The sequence below is a fragment of the Pyrus communis genome, chromosome 1, assembly GCF_963583255.1.
Source record: "Pyrus communis chromosome 1, drPyrComm1.1, whole genome shotgun sequence".
NCBI lineage: Eukaryota > Viridiplantae > Streptophyta > Magnoliopsida > Rosales > Rosaceae > Pyrus > Pyrus communis.
Window position 1 is genome coordinate 16,684,401 of NC_084803.1, and position 17,874 is coordinate 16,702,274.

The 17,874-nt window shown below is 34.5% G+C and overlaps 1 protein-coding gene across 1 annotated transcript; it reads right to left on the bottom strand.

Annotated features, from left to right (window-relative positions):
- Window positions 1-9,582: 9,582 nt before the first annotated feature.
- Window positions 9,583-12,420, bottom strand: LOC137717784 (cytochrome P450 711A1-like). Its single transcript, XM_068457274.1, has 5 exons — window positions 12,069-12,420; window positions 11,606-11,758; window positions 10,411-11,203; window positions 10,206-10,301; window positions 9,583-10,131 (listed from the first exon to the last, which is right to left on the bottom strand). Exons 1-5 carry the CDS (start codon window positions 12,296-12,298, stop codon window positions 9,805-9,807), a joined length of 1,599 nt encoding a protein of 532 aa, XP_068313375.1. The 5' UTR covers window positions 12,299-12,420; the 3' UTR covers window positions 9,583-9,804.
- Between the last annotated feature and the right edge of the window lie 5,454 nt (window positions 12,421-17,874).

Genomic DNA, 17,874 nt, shown 5'->3' on the forward strand with positions numbered 1-17,874 from the left:
ATAAATAATCAAATAAACAACACAATACTAAATAAATATATACATACCATATTGTCACATCCAAAACATAAAAACGTATTTTTCTTTTAAATATATAAACATTCGTAATGACAAGCTTTATAACTTTCATGAAGAGCTTAATTTCGAAATTCGCCACTATAATTATATAAATCATAGATCAAAATTTGACCGTTGATTGTTTTTTACATTTATGCTTCATTGTTCTCATCAAATTTTGTTTCTTCAGATTTTCTTTTTTGAAAACATGATCTATTAGAAGATGCAGGAAGATTAATGGTTTGGATCGTTGATATTATATTCAGAGTTTTACGGTTAGTGAAAATATTGTTTGATGTTTATAAAGTTTTTATAAACTATATAACATCGACTCATATTTCAGTTAACCGTAAATATCGAAAAATGATATTAAAGATATGAACCATTCATCTTCTTATATCCGCTAGATGATCATGTTGTCAAAAAAGAAAATTTAAAAAAAAAAAAAAGAAATTTAGTAATAAGAATAAAGTGTAAATGACAATCGACGGTTAAATATAAATTTAAGGTTTATGGATTATAGTGTTGGATTTCGAAGCTGACCCATTTATGAAAGTTGTAAAGCTTGTCACTATGAGTGATTTTATATATTTTTTACATTTTTTACACTTCTACATTTTTGTTCATCTTCTTATATCCGCTAGATGATCATGTTTTCAAAAAATAAAATTAAAAAATAAAAAGAAATTTAGTAAGAAGAATAAAGCGTAAATGACAATCGACGGTTAAATATAAATTTAAGGTTTATGGATTATAGTGTTGGATTTCGAAGCTGACCCCTTTATGAAGTTGTAAAGCTTGTCACTATGAGTGATTTTATATATTTTTTTACATTTTTTACACTTCTACAATAATTATTATTAATTTTATGAATTTTGCCCTCAAATAAAAAACATTATTCATGAGGGTTTGAAGGATTTTAAAAATCTAAACGATAATTTAAGTGTAACCATTACCTACTTGTGGAGGAATAATAATGAATCACGAGTGTTTATATATTCTTTCACATTTTTCATACTTGTATGTATATCTTCTTAGTTCTTGCCTATACAAATTGTAAGATCCCACATCGACCAACGAAGTGGGGGTGATGTGCCTTATATGTACATGTTCCACTCCCTATAGCACAAGGTCTTTTTGGGAACTCATTGGCTTCTGATATCATAAGAACTCCGAAGTTAAGCAAGTTTTGGGCGAGAGCAGTCCTAGGATGGGTGACCCCCCTAGGAAGTTCTCGTGCTGAAACCCAAAAACAAAACCGTAAGGGAATGGTAAGCCTAGAGTGGACAATATCGTGCTACGGCAGAGTCGAGCTGGGATGTGACACAAATATTATACTAGTTTATTTTAATTTTGGACAACAACATGTTAAGTAAAATTTATCCTAGTAATGATAATAAGGAACCCTTATAATAAAAATAAATAATGACTAAAACTTTTTTTTTTTTTAACTTATATAGAATGATAATACAAAACTATATATTTAATATAGAATATATTGTATATATGAATATGGCTATTGTATTTTATAATAAATATTTTAGTAATTAAACTTTAAAATTATCAAAATAATTTTTTTCTTAATGGGTCGAAACGGATTACCCACGTGTTACCCGCATGTATATTTGTTAAGAACCTATTATTAACGGATCACCCGATAATGATCCGATTAATTATCGTGTTGACCCGAAATCCGTTACTTTTGTGTCGTGTTACCGTGTCGTGTCAGAAACTGCCAAATCTAATTAAGATGGTGTACTAATTAACGTCTGGCCTAATGCACTCGTCTTTTACGTACTAATGTGAATCTAACCAAATATAAATGGCTCAAGCATCTTCCCCAAAGATGCTGCCCACATTAAGACAGAGATATCTTCTAACATTTTGTCTCATTGCCGTCAAAGTCTTTTACGTACCATTGTGAATCTAACCAAATATATACGGCTTAACCATAAAGCATCTTCCCAAAGATGCTCCTAACATCACGATAGAGATATAATTCTAATATTTTGTCTCATTGTCGTCTTTTATGTACCAATATGAATTTAATCAAATACATATGGCTTAAACATCTTCCCCAAAGATGCTCCTAACATTAAGAGAGAGATATCTTCTAACATTTTGTCTCATTGAAAAATTACATTGTTCATAAAAATAAATAAAAAGTTAAAAAAGCCAAAAAAGTATACAGAAAATGCAAACCTCTATCACCCCGCAACACATACGAATCACCAATTTTTCAAATTGTACATCATAGAACATTCTTACAAAATAATCAAATCGGAAATATTTAAGGCATCTAATTGAGTTCAAAGAAATTGATGAACACTTTGTTTTAAGAAAACATTGAAATTTCATCGTGATAATTAAATAGGCAAATGGTTTTAGATTGAATTGAATTTTTACAAGGATGATCTAAGAATCAAGACTTACAAAATGGAAGGTTCGGATCATTAAAGTTCGATGTGGAGTGGGATCCACAACTAATTTGCATTTTTTTTAATAAAATGAGAATTTCTTTCCTTAAAGGCGCACACATATATATATGGATAGGATCAAGGGGCAAATATTTAAACAAACATTTTTACATTTCTTTGTAGCCTTTAGATTTTATAGTTTTCAATGGTCTAGACTAAGGGGGTGTATTCAATTGGGAATTGAGAGATTTTAATGGATTTATAAATCCAAGGATTTTTATGGAGTTTAAATGATTTGTAGAGATTTCATGTAAAATTTTGATTCAATTCCCTTGAAATCTCATGGGGAGAGGTGAGATTTGTGGATGCTTAAAATACACTACAAAATCTCTCCAATTCACCCTAAGTCCTCAACTTTTCCAAATTCTTTAAATTCTAATTCTAATTGAATACACTTGGAATGTTATAAACTTCTTTAAAATTCTAATTGAATACACTCGAATTTCTAAGGATTTTAATAAACTATCTTAAAATCCTAATTGAATACACATTGAATTTAAGAGAATCACTTAAAATCCTGATCGAATATCCCTGGATTCATTAAAAGAATTAAAATCCCTCAAAATCCCAATTGAATACACCCTCATAAGAGTGATGTGAAGAGTTTTAAACATTAATTGACTTAAATGATGATGTGGATAATAATTAACAAGAAAAATGCTAATCTAAATTGAAAACAAATATCTAATATAATAAAACTGAGAAAAAAAAAACAAATAACATTTGAACCCTAATAACAAAAAAACATGAAATCTATCCTTTGCCAATAAGGTCTGCAATGCCTCCCTTCTTTCATTTTATGAAAAATAATCCTAATCCTAATAATAATAATAATAATAATAATAATAATAATAATAATAATAATAAAAACATGATTTAAGAGTAGAAAATTCATGAATCACATGAACTGACAAAACTTAATTTTATCACCCCCGCATATATGAACAATAATATAGAATTTAGGGTTTTATTTTGCTTACGTAATGAAGATTCAAGGCATGGAAGTTGCAAACCTGGGGGAGATGGAGGTTGCAGACCTGGGGGAGATGGAGGTTGCAGACCCCCTTTCTTATTTTCACAATTATAGCTAGGTTTTCTTCCCCTTTTAATTTTAGTTTTAATTTTCTTCTGGATTTTATGTTTTTCAATTTTATTGTTATTTTTAATATTAGTTAAAATCCACATATGTATCCAAGTTATTTAATGAATAAATAATAATCCTTGGATGCTATAAAATCTAAAGGCTACAAAGAAGTGTAAAAATGTTTGTAAAAATATTTGTCCCTTGATATACATATATATATATATATATATATATATATATATATTGTGTTATACAACATCCCGTTTTACTTCTCTCACACTCTTTGTTAATTTCTATCATTTGTTCATCTTTAATTCAGTTGATCCGACGGTTGTAAATTAGAAGAGTGTGTAAGAAGTAAAAAAAGTTGTGTGGATAGCACACCTCATATCCTATATGCGGATAGGGAAAAATGACATAATGTAGGTCTTTGTCGGACAAATTCGACCGGATTGTAGCACGGCTAGCCCTTGTTGTAGGTACACCCTTGCACAATTTGAAGTTTAGAACCAATTAGATTCATTGACAATAACATGGGAACTTTTAAAATTTTCTCAAATATGCTGAATCTATCAAAGGAAGAGTTCCGCTTGCTTGTGAGGGGAAGGGTCACGAGTTCCAAAGTTAGCATCCCCGGCGGGTTGGGGACATTTATTTATTTATTTATTTATAAAACCTCGACAGTACGAGGGAAAATTTTATTTATAACAAAAAAAAGTTACACCTAGTTATGGGGAACATAAACCTAATCCCTCATAATACAAGAAAAATGGATAAAAAAAATTACATGAAAAAGAAGGGGGCCATAAACTTTACCCTTCTATAAATGAAAACAATAAACTTACAAGGAAGAGATATTTATGAAACCTAACCTGTATACCGATAAGCAAATTAATTTGAGAAGCACTAGTCAAGAAAGCCACCATAGTCTGAAAGCAAAGCATTACAACCGCCAATGGCGGGGAATCATTTCCTTTGCGATATATATGAGAGGTGTAGACAGTTATTTTCTAAATGCGGTTCAAACAAATAGACCATTGCGTATGAAGAGTCATCTTTTGAATACAGTCCAAATAAATAGACCATTGCGTACAAAGAGACCAAGGAGGATCAAAATCAATTGATTGGAAAGCAGAAATAACACTAGAAGAGCCAATTTCCAACCAAAGCCAATGCCAACCCCGTTGATATGCAACCTCTACACCAATAATAATTATTGATAATTCAACAAAAAAAGCATTGCGATGACTTATCCCTTAGCAGAAGCCACCAAGAAATTGACCATGGCAGTCCCTGAAAACTCTTCCACAAGCAACAGGACTAGGATTTCCTTTGGACAAGCCATCTGTATTAAGTTTAATCCAAGGAAGGAGAAGACCAAAGCACAAGAAGAATAGTGGCACCTTGCGATGGATAGGTTGGATTAGACCTGGTAATTCTTACACGTTCCGTCAATACAACACATAAACGATACGAAAATAATGGGTTTCAGGTCGACATGATAACTAAGTGGGTCACATAATAAGAACTTGCTAATAAGTCCACTCGCTATTAGCTCGCTTAAATCTCTTCACTCGCATAGTAAACTGCGCTCGCCCTAGTAAAATCCAGATCTTGTTCCTTGCTAATAACGGGTGCTTAACAGGTTTACACGAGAGTGACACGCGGGTAACCTGTGAAAAATGTGAAAAAATATGCAAATGCTCGTAATCGCATCCTCTATGCTTTGAGAAAAGCGTAGAGGATGGGTACTTCGTCGTTTTAATTTTTAAAACCATACAAACCCTCGTGAATAGTATTTTTAAGGGAGTTCAAAATAATAAATTCATAATCATTAATATATATGTTTGAAAAATGTGAAGGCATATATAAATGCTCGTGATTGCATTCTCTATGCTTAGACGATGGTTACATGGTCATTTAGATTTTTAAAACCCTCCAAATCTCATGAATAGTGTGTGTGTGTGTTTTTTTTTATTTTTTATTTATTTATATTTGAGCGCAAAATTAATAATAATTATTGTAGAAGTGTGAAAAATGTAAAAAAGTATACAATCACTCGCAAGGACAAACTTTACATCTTTCGTGAAGGGGTTAACTCCGAAATCCATTTTCGTTTACAATTCTCGCAATGACACCATAATCCATAAACCTTAGATTTAAATTTAACCGTCCATTATTGATTACACTTTATTCTACTCACTGAATTTCATTTTTTAGATTTTATTTTTTGAAAAGTGATCTTTTAGCAGATGTATAAAAAAGAACGATTCGGATTGTTGATATGACATTCTGATAATTATGTTAACTAAAATATGAGTTGATGTTATATAGTTTCTAGAGACTTTAAAACTTTGAGCTATATTTTCACTAATGGTAAAACTCTGAACGTAATATCAACGATCAGAACCATTCATCTTTCAGCATCTTCTAAGAAACCACGTTTTCAAAAAAGAAAATTGAAAAAAAAAAAAAAAATTGGTGAGAAGAATTGAGCGTAAATATAAACGACAATGAACGGTTAAATTTAGATCTATAGTATATACTAATTTAGTATTATATTTTGCATTTTTTTGGTCAAATTATGTTTTTCATTTTCATTATTTATTGATTTAAAATATATTTTTCTTAACGGGTAACGGGTCATATTATCTGATAATATTAACGGGTCAATTTCAGGTTAGGTCATATTACCCGTTTATTTAAACAGGTGTTAGACGACACGATCCGTTCAACTATTGGATATGATACGAAAATGACACAAACACGATAAACACGACACGGATGTCATGTCTAGGTTAGATCCCCAAAGAAGAAATGAGTGTCAAAACCTTGAGAATAACTAGGAATAAACTTCCCATTATTAAACATCACATAATTGATAGACATTAAAAGATGAAGAATATAGATTAGGCGACCCTAAAAAATATACTTGTTTCGAGCTTTCCAAATACCCGAAATAGTAGAAAGACTCGCAAAAATCCAAAGATTGTGCAATTGTTGGGAAAATGGCTTAGGTATGTAGGCATCCTAAAAAACAACCAGGGATTTACTAAAAAAAAAAAAAAAAAAATTACAAAGAGGTACCAAATTGACATGCTAACTACCTCTAAAGCTGCCTAGATATCTGGCAACTGAAGAAAAGATAAACAGTAGATTCCTCAGAATTATGACATAAACAACAGATGGATGCCAAAGAAAATACCACATTGTTGAAGTGCACCTTCGATAGGAAGTTTATCATGAAGAAGCCGCCAAGCCAAAGTAGACAATCGAGGTGGGATAAAATGTTGCCAAATAACCTTAGCCCAAGTACAATCACTATTTTTTTGTCGAATGAGATGATAGCCAAAAGAAAAGGAAAATTTCATAGTAGGTGTAGGCTCCTAGATCAATTTGTCATCTTCTACATTTAAACGTAGAATATGTTGCACTACAGAAGGAAATAAATCTACAAAATAATCTGGCAAATACCAACTTTGAGCTTTAATAACATTTAGAACCCTAGGAAGAACTATAGAAGAAATGATCGAAGATAATGAAGGGCCAATAATTGGACTATCCAACCATTTGTCAAACCAAAAGGAAACTTACTTCCCCTTGCCAATAACCCAATAGCTATTATTATTATTCAGAATAAGCAAAAACACGCTTCAACCTATGCCACATAGAAGACCATAAATAGATATCTTATTTTTAATAAGGTGCAAGAGGAAAACGTTGACGAGCGAATGAACCCCACAAAGAAGAGGATTGTTAAGCATCCCAGCCAAAACTAATCAAAATTTTCAAGTTCAAAGTAGTCAAATAACGAGCACCAGGGGCCACCTTCATGCCTAGGTCCACACCCCATACTCCAGTCAACAGTTACTAGCTTTCGTGAAGCCAAGTCCCTTGACCAAATAAAATTTCATACACAAGCAGAAAGATGTTTTAAAAAGAAAAATGGGCAATTGATAAATTGAGAAGCTATGGAGAAACAAGCTTTGATAAATAGATTACACCAATTGGAGTTGTCCAACCATTGAGGGAAGGTTACCTTTCCAACCTGAAAGACGAGCTTTAACCTTATCCACCAAAACTTGAAAGTGAATTCTCCCTAGCTTACCACGAAAAATGGGTACCCTAAGATAAGTGAAAGGAACAACACCCATACGAAAGCTAAGATATCATGAGACATGCACTTTACGATGGGCAGAGGTGGATACGAGATAAAAAGTACTCTTAGTTGTATTAACAAGTTATCCAGATGCACAACCATACTTATCAAAAACTTTTGAAGAGAACAAAGAGATCGAACATTCCCACGACAAAAAAAAAAACAAAAAAAAAAACAAAAAAAAAAAAAAATCATCTGCATATAACACATAAGTTGGAGGGCAACAACCCTGTAGTGCCGAAATAGCTATTATCCATCCAGTAGAGAAAAGAAAAGATCAACTTCTACTCAAAGTTTTCTATGCTAAACAAAAAAGTAGTGGAGAAAGAGGGTCTCCCTGACGTACGCCTTGAGAACAAGAGAAAAACCCCTGTGGTGTACCATTTACCAAAATAAAAAGACTATTAGACTGTAATAAAACATGAACCTAATCCACAAAAATACGAGAAAATCCAAAGCTAGAAAGCATGTGGAACAGAAAATTCATGTTTAAAGTATCAAAAGCTTTAGCAATATTGACTTTTATGCCCACATTACCACCCAAAACCTTTTTGTCCATAAAATTGAACACTTTTGAAACTAGTTCAATGCAATGGAAAAGAATGCTATGACTTTGTCAGATGCCGGTTATTATGGTTAGTTATTCTATCATTCCACGCCTATCTTGGAAGGTACATGTAAGATTAGGCGGTCATAACTACACACCAAGGCTTCATCGGACAACTAAGCTACTTACCCTCTTCTTGTTCAAAGAAAAAAGTTTTCGTGTAAAATGTTGGCTCAATACAAGCCAAGATGGATGTGAAGAGAGTCCCACATTGGAGAAGTACAACAATAATCTAAGGTTTAAATATAGGTGTTCCACTTCTAATTACACCGAGGTCTTTTAAGATAAAACTCCACACTTGAGATCTATTGGGTTTGATACCACCCAGGAGATTGGGCCTAGGTGCTTAAGTGAGGACAATATCAGTGCATGGCAACCTTAATAGTGGACACTTATGGAGCCTATGACTTACCAACCGAGATTCAAATTATACCCTCACCAAATACACACCCACAGTTGAACAGAATAAAATACAAGAAAACACTTATGGAGCCTGTGACTTACCAATCGAGATTCAAATTATACCCTCACCAAATACAAAACCACAGTTGAGTTAGATCGACATAACCCAATCCCAAATTCCTTGTACACCCACTCACATAATTTTTCTAAGATCTTCAATCTACCCCAAGAGTTCTTTCACCAGAGACCTCACTCTAGCTCTTTTGATTTTCTCTCAACCCATGTTCAACCATTCCCATGGGAGAGCCGAATGCTCTTCCCCTAGTAGAGTAGGGCTCGGAAAATCCTAGTCCACCAGGAGCTAGGTGGAGCAAGGGCTCCTAGAGGGGCTGAAGGAAAAATCCTTGGAGAGGTAGAGTTGCAGTGACCGGTGCGGCAACCATACCATTCTTGGGAACCCGTGGGTTGTAAAGTATGGCGTTACCTTGGCTTGCCCACGCCAGCGTGGAGATTGTTGGTGTAAAAGGTTGGCTCAATACAAGCCAAGATGGATGTGAAGAGAATCCCACATTAGAGAAATCAGTGCATGACAGCCATAGTAGTGGACACTTATAGAGCCCGTGACACAACAAATAATAGAGTCCTTAATGCGAGGTTCATTTGTAAAATATTTTGTTTATGGTTATGAGCGCGAGACATCTACTTGTTTGTTTCCATTGAAATGATCATTATCTCGCATTTATGTTATTACTAGCTCATAAGATTCAAATTTACGATTAAATTTAAAAGCTTTACAGTGAAGATGTTTACATAAAACTTCATTGAAACAAAGCAGAAGCAAGACACAGCTAAGGCTAAGTAATGCCACCAACAAACAGCATAACAAAGGACAAATGATGGTACTGCATGGATAGCGGGAATTGCAAAAAGATGCCGCAGTCAGATCTTGCTCCACAAGGATTTATGAGTACGAATAAAAAGATTGATCTCGCAGTGTTGAAGACTAATCAGTGCATGATCACCGCTTTACGACTCTAACCTTGACACCGTTCTTGAAATTAAGGACAATGCCATACTCGAGTGCCAGAGGGTTCTCCATGTTGGGAGAGTGCCTGAATACATACTTCCGGTACAAATGAATCAGCGAGACCTTTAATTCTTGCAGTGAAAATTTCTGACCAATGCATGCTCGAGGCCCGATTCCAAACGGTATAAAAGCATAAGGATGCCTTTCTTTCTCTTCTTTGCAATTTGGATCAAATCTCTCTGGCATGAACGAGTCTGGTTCCGGGAAGTTGTTTGGATCTTTGGCTAAAACTCCGAGTGCTAACCACACCCAAGTTCCCTGCTCCTCTAAAAAAATTAGTCCCATAAATTATGCAACCATTTCCAATTTACATAGGAAAAGTAGAGCAATACCTTTGGTAGAAGATAGCCTCCAATTTCAACTTCCCTAGATGTTTCTCTTGCAACTAATGGGGAAACCAGGTAAAACCTCATTGCCTCTTTAATAACCTGCATTTGAAAAATCAATATGAAGGCATGACGATCAAGTAAATTAAGCCCTTGGAATTTCAAATCTTTTACAAAAGTCTACACTAATTTTGAAATTCCGAACGCATGCCTGATCAATATAAGGAAATTTGTATTGAAGATCATGAGCAGTTGGCATCTGATCAAGAGGTCCAAATCCATCAATTTCCGCCAGCAACTTCTTTTCGACATCTGGGTGTCCGGCAACCAAGTAGACAATTGAAGACAATGTGAATGATGTAGTGGCTGATCCAGCTAGGAGATGCTCATAAGCAACTGCACTAATGTAGTCTAGAGTGAAGACGTTTTTGGCAACCATTTCCGATTCCCTCGCATTCATTATGAGTGACAAGAAGTCCTTTGAACCACGTTCACTGTCTTTCATTCTCTTCACCACAATCTCATCAAGCCGGCCACTCAACTTCCGGTTAGTACGCTCAACTTTCCAGTCCATTGTCCCGGGAATTCTTTTCAAGACCTGCCTAAATGGCTCCTGAAGAATAGGAACAAGTAGTCCCAGTATAATTGAAAAGGAACCGGATAAATCCATCTTAAGCTGAGTAGTGGAATATATGTGTTGGTTAATAAAATCCGAGACTTGATCATCATTGTTGCTGTCTTTGCTGTCAATCTTGTCAATTGATTCACTAATGGATTGTGGTTTAGAGAGGCCAAAGTTGACACCAAATGCAGTTTGTCCTATTACATCAGTGGCCAACCTGAGGGAGAGGTCAGAAAAGGTAATCTCTTCATCCTCTTTAAACGAGTCGAACTTTTGAGTTGCAGACTCGATGAATGATTGCATTGTGGGGACAAGGCTGGCTAGGTGCGATGGCTGATACAATGATAATATAGTGTTTCGCATTGTCGACCATCTTGCATCCCTGTAGATAAACTTTATGAATTTAACTGACAGATATATATAAATTCTACACTACTTTGTATTCATGTTTCATTTTGGTAATTCAAAACAGGTCCCCAAATTCTACTTTGTATTCATGTTTCACTTTGGTCATTTTCCCGTCATTTATGGACATTTACTAATAGATGACCTATGTTCCACTTCATGGAGTTAGGGTTTTCCATATATCATTCACTATTCCTCAAGTAACTGCTTATCCATCAAATATATGGTTGTATGGACGAAACTGTAACATAAAGACAAGTGAGAATCACTTGATGCAATTGCAGGACCACAAAATTTATGAACTGAACTGAAGGATCAAAGTGAAATATGACTATAAAGTTATGTAACCGCTGCCGTAATTAGCCCCTAAAACAAATACCTGGTGAAAAAGAGACCCTTCTGATGAAGAGGGGAAGCTGCGATGGGAGACGGAATGCTTCTGTTGTGGATATCTTTGAATTTCTTGATTCCTACTTCTCTACAAAGCTCTGCATCAGCTACAATTACTAGTGGCTGTCTACCCATATGAAACCTGCCAAGATGTGTAGAATCAATACCTTAATAGCTATGCCATGGCCATATGGATGCGCCACCAGCTTTGACAAATTCAGAACTAAAGTGACATAACTAAAATGTACAATTTATTACGAGGTCATATGTTTAACAACCAACCTCCATTCGAACCATATATTTCAGTCATATATATGAAGTTAATTTCAAACGTATACCATTTAATAAAATTTATTTGGGAATATATTGTCCAACTATTAGACATAAATTTTGGTCCCAAAGACGATTGCAAATGCAAATCTGCTACATATATGCAATATACGCATACTAACCTGAAAATAGGGCCATACTGTTTGGCAAGAACTGAGAATATATCAGGACCATATTTTGCCAGCAAGGGAAGGTGTCCTACGAAAGGGATAACTGGTGGGCCAGGTACCCTTCTCACCTTCCAGTAGGGGCCATACAAGTAACTCAAAACTCCTGCAAACATTGCTAACACCGTGAAAAGGGTCGGTGGTGATATCAGAAAACCATTGGTGAACATCGACGGCAGTTCCATATTTGCTGCCGCCGATCAGTTTCTGAATCCTGATTGCCCAGAGTCAGAGAGCTATGGTTGCTTTAGTATTTGCTACTCTTTAAAAGTATCTTCGATGACCTCTTACATAAGTATATGGTCCTTGTCGCTATATAAATGATTTTTTTATTTTTCAGTCGTTTCGTTCTACTCGGCAGTTAGCTGAAGATTGGAGATTCTAAAGCATATAAAAAATAGGGAGAGTTTAACTCACACCCTCGAGGTTTGGACTTATTACAACCATACCCCTAGGTTTAATTTATTAACCCTAACATTTCCTTTTTCAAAATTTTAACTCCTTTGTGTTTGTAAATGTGAATCACTCTCTTTGTGTTGCACCAAGCAATGTAGGATGAGTGTAGAGTGATTGTTTTGTGAAAATCCCTGCAAAAAAGTTCTCAATCATTGGTATATAATAGCCCAATTTGCTCTATAATATATAAAGAGCTGAATGAGTTAACTTAATACTCGTCTTTTACGTACTAGTATGAACCTAACCAAGCATGCTTTAACTTAAACTTATATTTTTACTTGTCTTCTACATACCAGGTTGAACCTAACCAAATATGATTGAGCTCAATACTTATCTTTTTAGTATTAATGTGCCTAATTAAGCCTTTTTCCCATAATGCTCCAAGTTACCATTAAAGCAAAAGAACTTCTAAGTTCTAACAATTTGACTTATTTGAAAGCAAGTGTCTGTGAGAGGGAAAGTTGCAACCAGTTAGATCCATAATCTCGGAACTTTTGCTAGTTTCTTCGTTAATTAGTAGCACTGTTCTAAAAATTCCCGTCTAGACTGCCTAGGCATCCGTTTAGGTTGCAACTCACTTAAACAGAAAATAGATAACTTTCTTTTTGAATTTTATTATTTTCAATAAATTGTAAGAGACTTGTTGAATACTTAAATGAACACACATTATAAGCTTGTTCCCCATGTTTTCATTATGTTCCAATACTTCATAATATATATATATATGTTATTCTATTTTGTAGTTTATGATGAAATTATATTTATTTTAAATATAAACAGACACTTATTTACACAAAATATAATAGATTTACTTAAATCCGCCTAACCACCTAAGAGCTAGGAACCAGGCAGAACCTTGATTAGTAGGGAGTAATCTGTCCCGCGAATATGGTTTGTAAGGTGCCTTTAAGAGTTCATCAAACACTAGTACAATAAGAGTTCATCAAACACTAGTACAAAAAAATTTGGTGACCTTTTGTTAGTCAGGGCAAGAGTATGTCGAATAGATTTCTTGAATGAGCTCCTATGTATACAAAATTTTAGAAATGTTGGATGTTATAATAAAATGAGTGCATATATGCATTACCATGCATTACCCCGAAGAAGGAAAAAATAGTAAAATTAGCAGTGTGATTATGAGAAAATCTAGTAGAAACCATAAATCATTTTTCCAATTCTTATGTTATTTTATGGTGAATATTTAATTTAAAATCAATTGGACATATATCATCATTGGTATATAATTATGTGCATGACAGATATCGGCGCTAGAGCTTTCTTCAATAAAATTATAAAAAAAAACTTAAAAGTTTTAACTTAACACTCAACCAAATTTGCATCAGCCACTTATCTTTTTACTCGTCTTTTACGTACCAATATGATTATAACCAAATAATATATAAGCCTAATTAATCCTTTCTCCCCATAGATGCTCCATATGAACGTTAAAACAAATAACTTTAACACTTTGACTCATTCGAAAACAATTCTCTACAATATGCACCATTGCATCCCCTTGATAGATTAATTGACACTTTGAAGAATCTACTGCTCATCTTTTCTTCGACTGTCGAATATCTAGGTAGTTTTGGAGGTGTTTAGCATACTAATTTGGTACCTCTTTGCATCTTTTAGATTCGTTGGATATTTTTTGGGATATTTATGTGCATAAGCCTTTTTCCAAACAGTCGCACAATCTCTGGATTTTTGCGAGTCTTTCTACTATTGCGGTTATTTGGAAGGCTCGAAATAAGTTTATTTTTTAGGGTCGACCAATTTATTTTCATCGTCTCTGCATGTCTATCAATTATGTGACTGTCCATGGTGGAAAGTTTATTCCTGGTTATTGTCAGGGTTTTGACACTCAAATCATCTCTTCGCTGGGAATCCGACATATCTCTTGCAACGCGCCTACTATTCTTTCTGTCCTTTGGTCTCCTCCTTATTTTCCTTGGATTAAACTTAATACAAATGGTTTGTCTAAAGGAAATCTCAGTCCTGCTGGTTGTGGAGGAATTTTCAAGAATTGCCATGGTCGTTTTCTTGGTAGTTTTTGCCATTGGGTTGGTAATCGCAACTCTTTTTTTTTGCATAATTATCTGCAATTATTATTGGTGTAGAGTTTGCATATCAATGAGGTTGGCATTATCTTTGGTTTGAAAGTGACAGCTCTAGTGTTATTTCTGCTTTTCAATTGTCTAATTTTGGTCCTCCTTGGCCTCTTTGTACGCAATGGCCTATTTGTTTGGACCGCATTAGGAAAATGACTTTCTACACATCTCACATAGATCGCAAAGGAAATTTTGTTGCGAACAATTTTGCTAGCATGGGCTTGTCTTCTCCAACTTTAACTTGGCATAATTCTCCTCCGCCGACAGCTCGTGCTAAAGTGTTTTCAGACTATGTTGGCTTGCCTGGCTACCGCTTCTCAAATTAATGTGCATCTCGGCATCCAAGTTTGTCTTACTTTCTTTTTTTTTTTCCTAACTTTGTGCTATTGCTCAACTTGTTTTGCAAGTTTAGACCTTTAGGTTTGGCTTTAGAAGGGTTAGGTTTCATGTCCCCACCTTCTTTTCTTTGTATCATTCTTATTTTTGTTTCTAGAAGGCAAGGCTTCTGTCCCTCTTCTTTCTCTTGTATTGTTATTTATTGTCTCCGTTTTTTGATGGGTAAGGTTTATGTCTTCCCTGACTAGGTGTAACTTCTTTTTTAGTTATCAATAATATCTCCCTCATGTAACCAAAAAAAAAAAAACTAGGTTTAGGATTTAGACCGTGTCTATTAGAATTAGGTTTTCGTTTAAGAATTAGAATTAGTTTATTATAAAATGTTTGTTATTCACTTGTGAATAATTCAATCTCAATATAGTCCATTCGAGTTATGTAGCTGTTTCGGCTTGTTTTTCGGATTTGGGTTTACCCTGCATTTGTCTCGCATCAGTTTGTCTATCGTCGTATTTTCCATTGTTTTGTTTGTTCTCGGTTAAAATTTGCATCTCACCACCACAGCCTGCTCGCAATCTGACAAACCGCACCGCCGTGTCTGACATACCAGCATCAAAGGCGCCGCCGCACCCACCATATGTTATCACACCTTTGTTGATCTGCACAAACCAGGTCTATTATGCTATCACGCTTGTTTTTCACATTTTGAAGAGGCCCGAGGACCAGGAAAAAGGAAAGAAAGAAAACAAAATAACGAATCACAAAATTTGGCTGAATCTTTAATTTTGTTGTGAAGTAATTGATTGAATAGAACTTATGCCAATTTTCTAATGACTGGAGGGAGAAGATCGATGAGGATGAAGATGGTTGTTTAACCTCCGATAAGGTTGAGGTATTTGAGGTTGGGGATCCCGGGGAGGGTGGCGGAGAGGGCGCCGGTGACGAGGTTCAGGGAAAGCACGAGGGAAGGAAGGTTTTGAGCCTCCTTTTTCATTTCCTTAGTTTTTCATTTTATAAAATTTTCCGCATTTAGTCAATCAACAGAGGAGATAGAATGGGCTCTACGACTGCCATGCCAACAGTAAATAAACAAATTCACGGATTTTTAAATGGAAGATTGATATTACAACGAATTCGAAATTGATGTATAATATTGCAAGGTTTAAAAGACGAAGTATGAGTTTTTTATGTGATCGAAAGTAAATGGTAAAATGTAATTTATCTTAAAAGAAATAATTTGACGACCATGAGAAGTTGGAGTGAAAAAGAAGATTTTGGGCCCCATTTGTGTTTGGTGGGCCGCATGTTGCTTTCTACCTGCCAATCACTTGATTATTTGGATTGGTGGTCACTAAATTAATTATTGTCGAAGATTTCGGAATTGTCTATTGTTGCAGTTGGGATATAGGAATGTTGTCTGTTTAGTGACGAGGTCCATACTCCCAACATTTGTCTGCTTGAAATCTATATTTGCCTGTTTTAATCTAACTGCCATCTGCCATCTAAAAATCTACCAACCACAACGAAGCCTGTCTATCTGTCCCGCATAGTGGAGCCTGCTTGCATATCTGTCTGTGCGTGTAGCAGAGCCTGCTTGTCTATCCAATGAATAAAGCCTACATTCACATTTACTTGTTGGCAAACTCATGTTGTTTACCGCCATAAGTTTGATGGGGAGTGTTGAAAAATAATAAGTTTAAAATTTGAATCAACCCATTAGTATACGTTTTTTGTTTAGAGATTAGAGTTTAGTTTATTATAAATAGGATGCTTGCTATTCACATATCAACAAGTCAGTCACATTGAAGTTCATTGGAGTTGTACAGCTGTATCGGCAAATTTGTAATGTTTCTTTGTTTTCAAATGTATCCTTAGTTTTGTAATTCTTTTGTTCGTTTGTTCATTGTGTACTCTAATTCTCAACTATAGGACCTTTTGATATTTTCTTGATCAGTAGAGTTTTCCTTTAAATTGACTCCATCAATGGAATCATACATCTTCATGGTGAAGAACTACAGTGATTTTTATTTTTTTTTCTCTCTATGTAATTCTAATATATATAAATTTCTTTGGCTTATTAACCAAAGAAGAAGTAATGCTACACGAAGGTTAAAGAGTCGGTATAAACTAACACAAAAAATTATTAGAGCAGGTTGATAAGAAGATGCGCAATAGAACATCAACCCTAATGCTTATGCTACAAATCAAAATTGCTCACACAGTTGGGTATCTATTTTCCGGCCACTAATCACATATCTTGAACTGCTACTCGACACTGATTACATTTCTTTACGTAAAAAAATACACTATTAATATTTAAAGGCCAATCAAACTAATTAAGAAAAGTAGAAGACGACAGGAAAAGATGCTCTGCCGAGTACTGACAAACCTTGGCAAGGATGCACTCTATGTAAAGTGTAAACAAAAAATCAAATAAAGAAATTGTGTTTTAATGAAAAGGGCTTAAGCTAATAAATATTTAATTAAAAATCATTCTAAAATGTTATTTAATCAAAAGAGCTCAAAGTTTAATAAAAAATCATCATCCAAAACTATTGTGCACAGATCAAACTTACAAGCCCAACCAGCTACAAATCTATACTTCCGTAAATACCCCTAAATGATTCAATATTGTCCTGACTCTTCACCAACCTCAACCCAGTACGAAACCATCATAATAACTCCCTGTCTTCCTATCAAATTGAATTCTCCCATTTCAAAAACAACCAAATTAAAGTTCAAATCAAAGTTGAAAAAGGAAGCATTCATCAGAACAAAGTCGCCGAAACATGTTCAAAGAAGTTTAATGGCAACAACCGGTGAAAAAGTGTCTGGAAAAAAAAAGAACCAAAACATAAAAC

Excerpts from the sequence above, each read along its gene's own strand:
- LOC137717784 (XM_068457274.1), bottom strand. The coding sequence starts at position 12,298 with ATGGAACTGCCGTCGATGTTCACCAATGGTTTTCTGATATCACCACCG. Across the intron at positions 11,759-12,068 it reads CAGTATGGCCCTATTTTCAG|GTTTCATATGGGTAGACAGC; the intron begins GTTAGTATGCGT and ends ACATCTTGGCAG. Across the intron at positions 11,204-11,605 it reads AAGGGTCTCTTTTTCACCAG|GGATGCAAGATGGTCGACAA; the intron begins GTATTTGTTTTA and ends GTTTATCTACAG.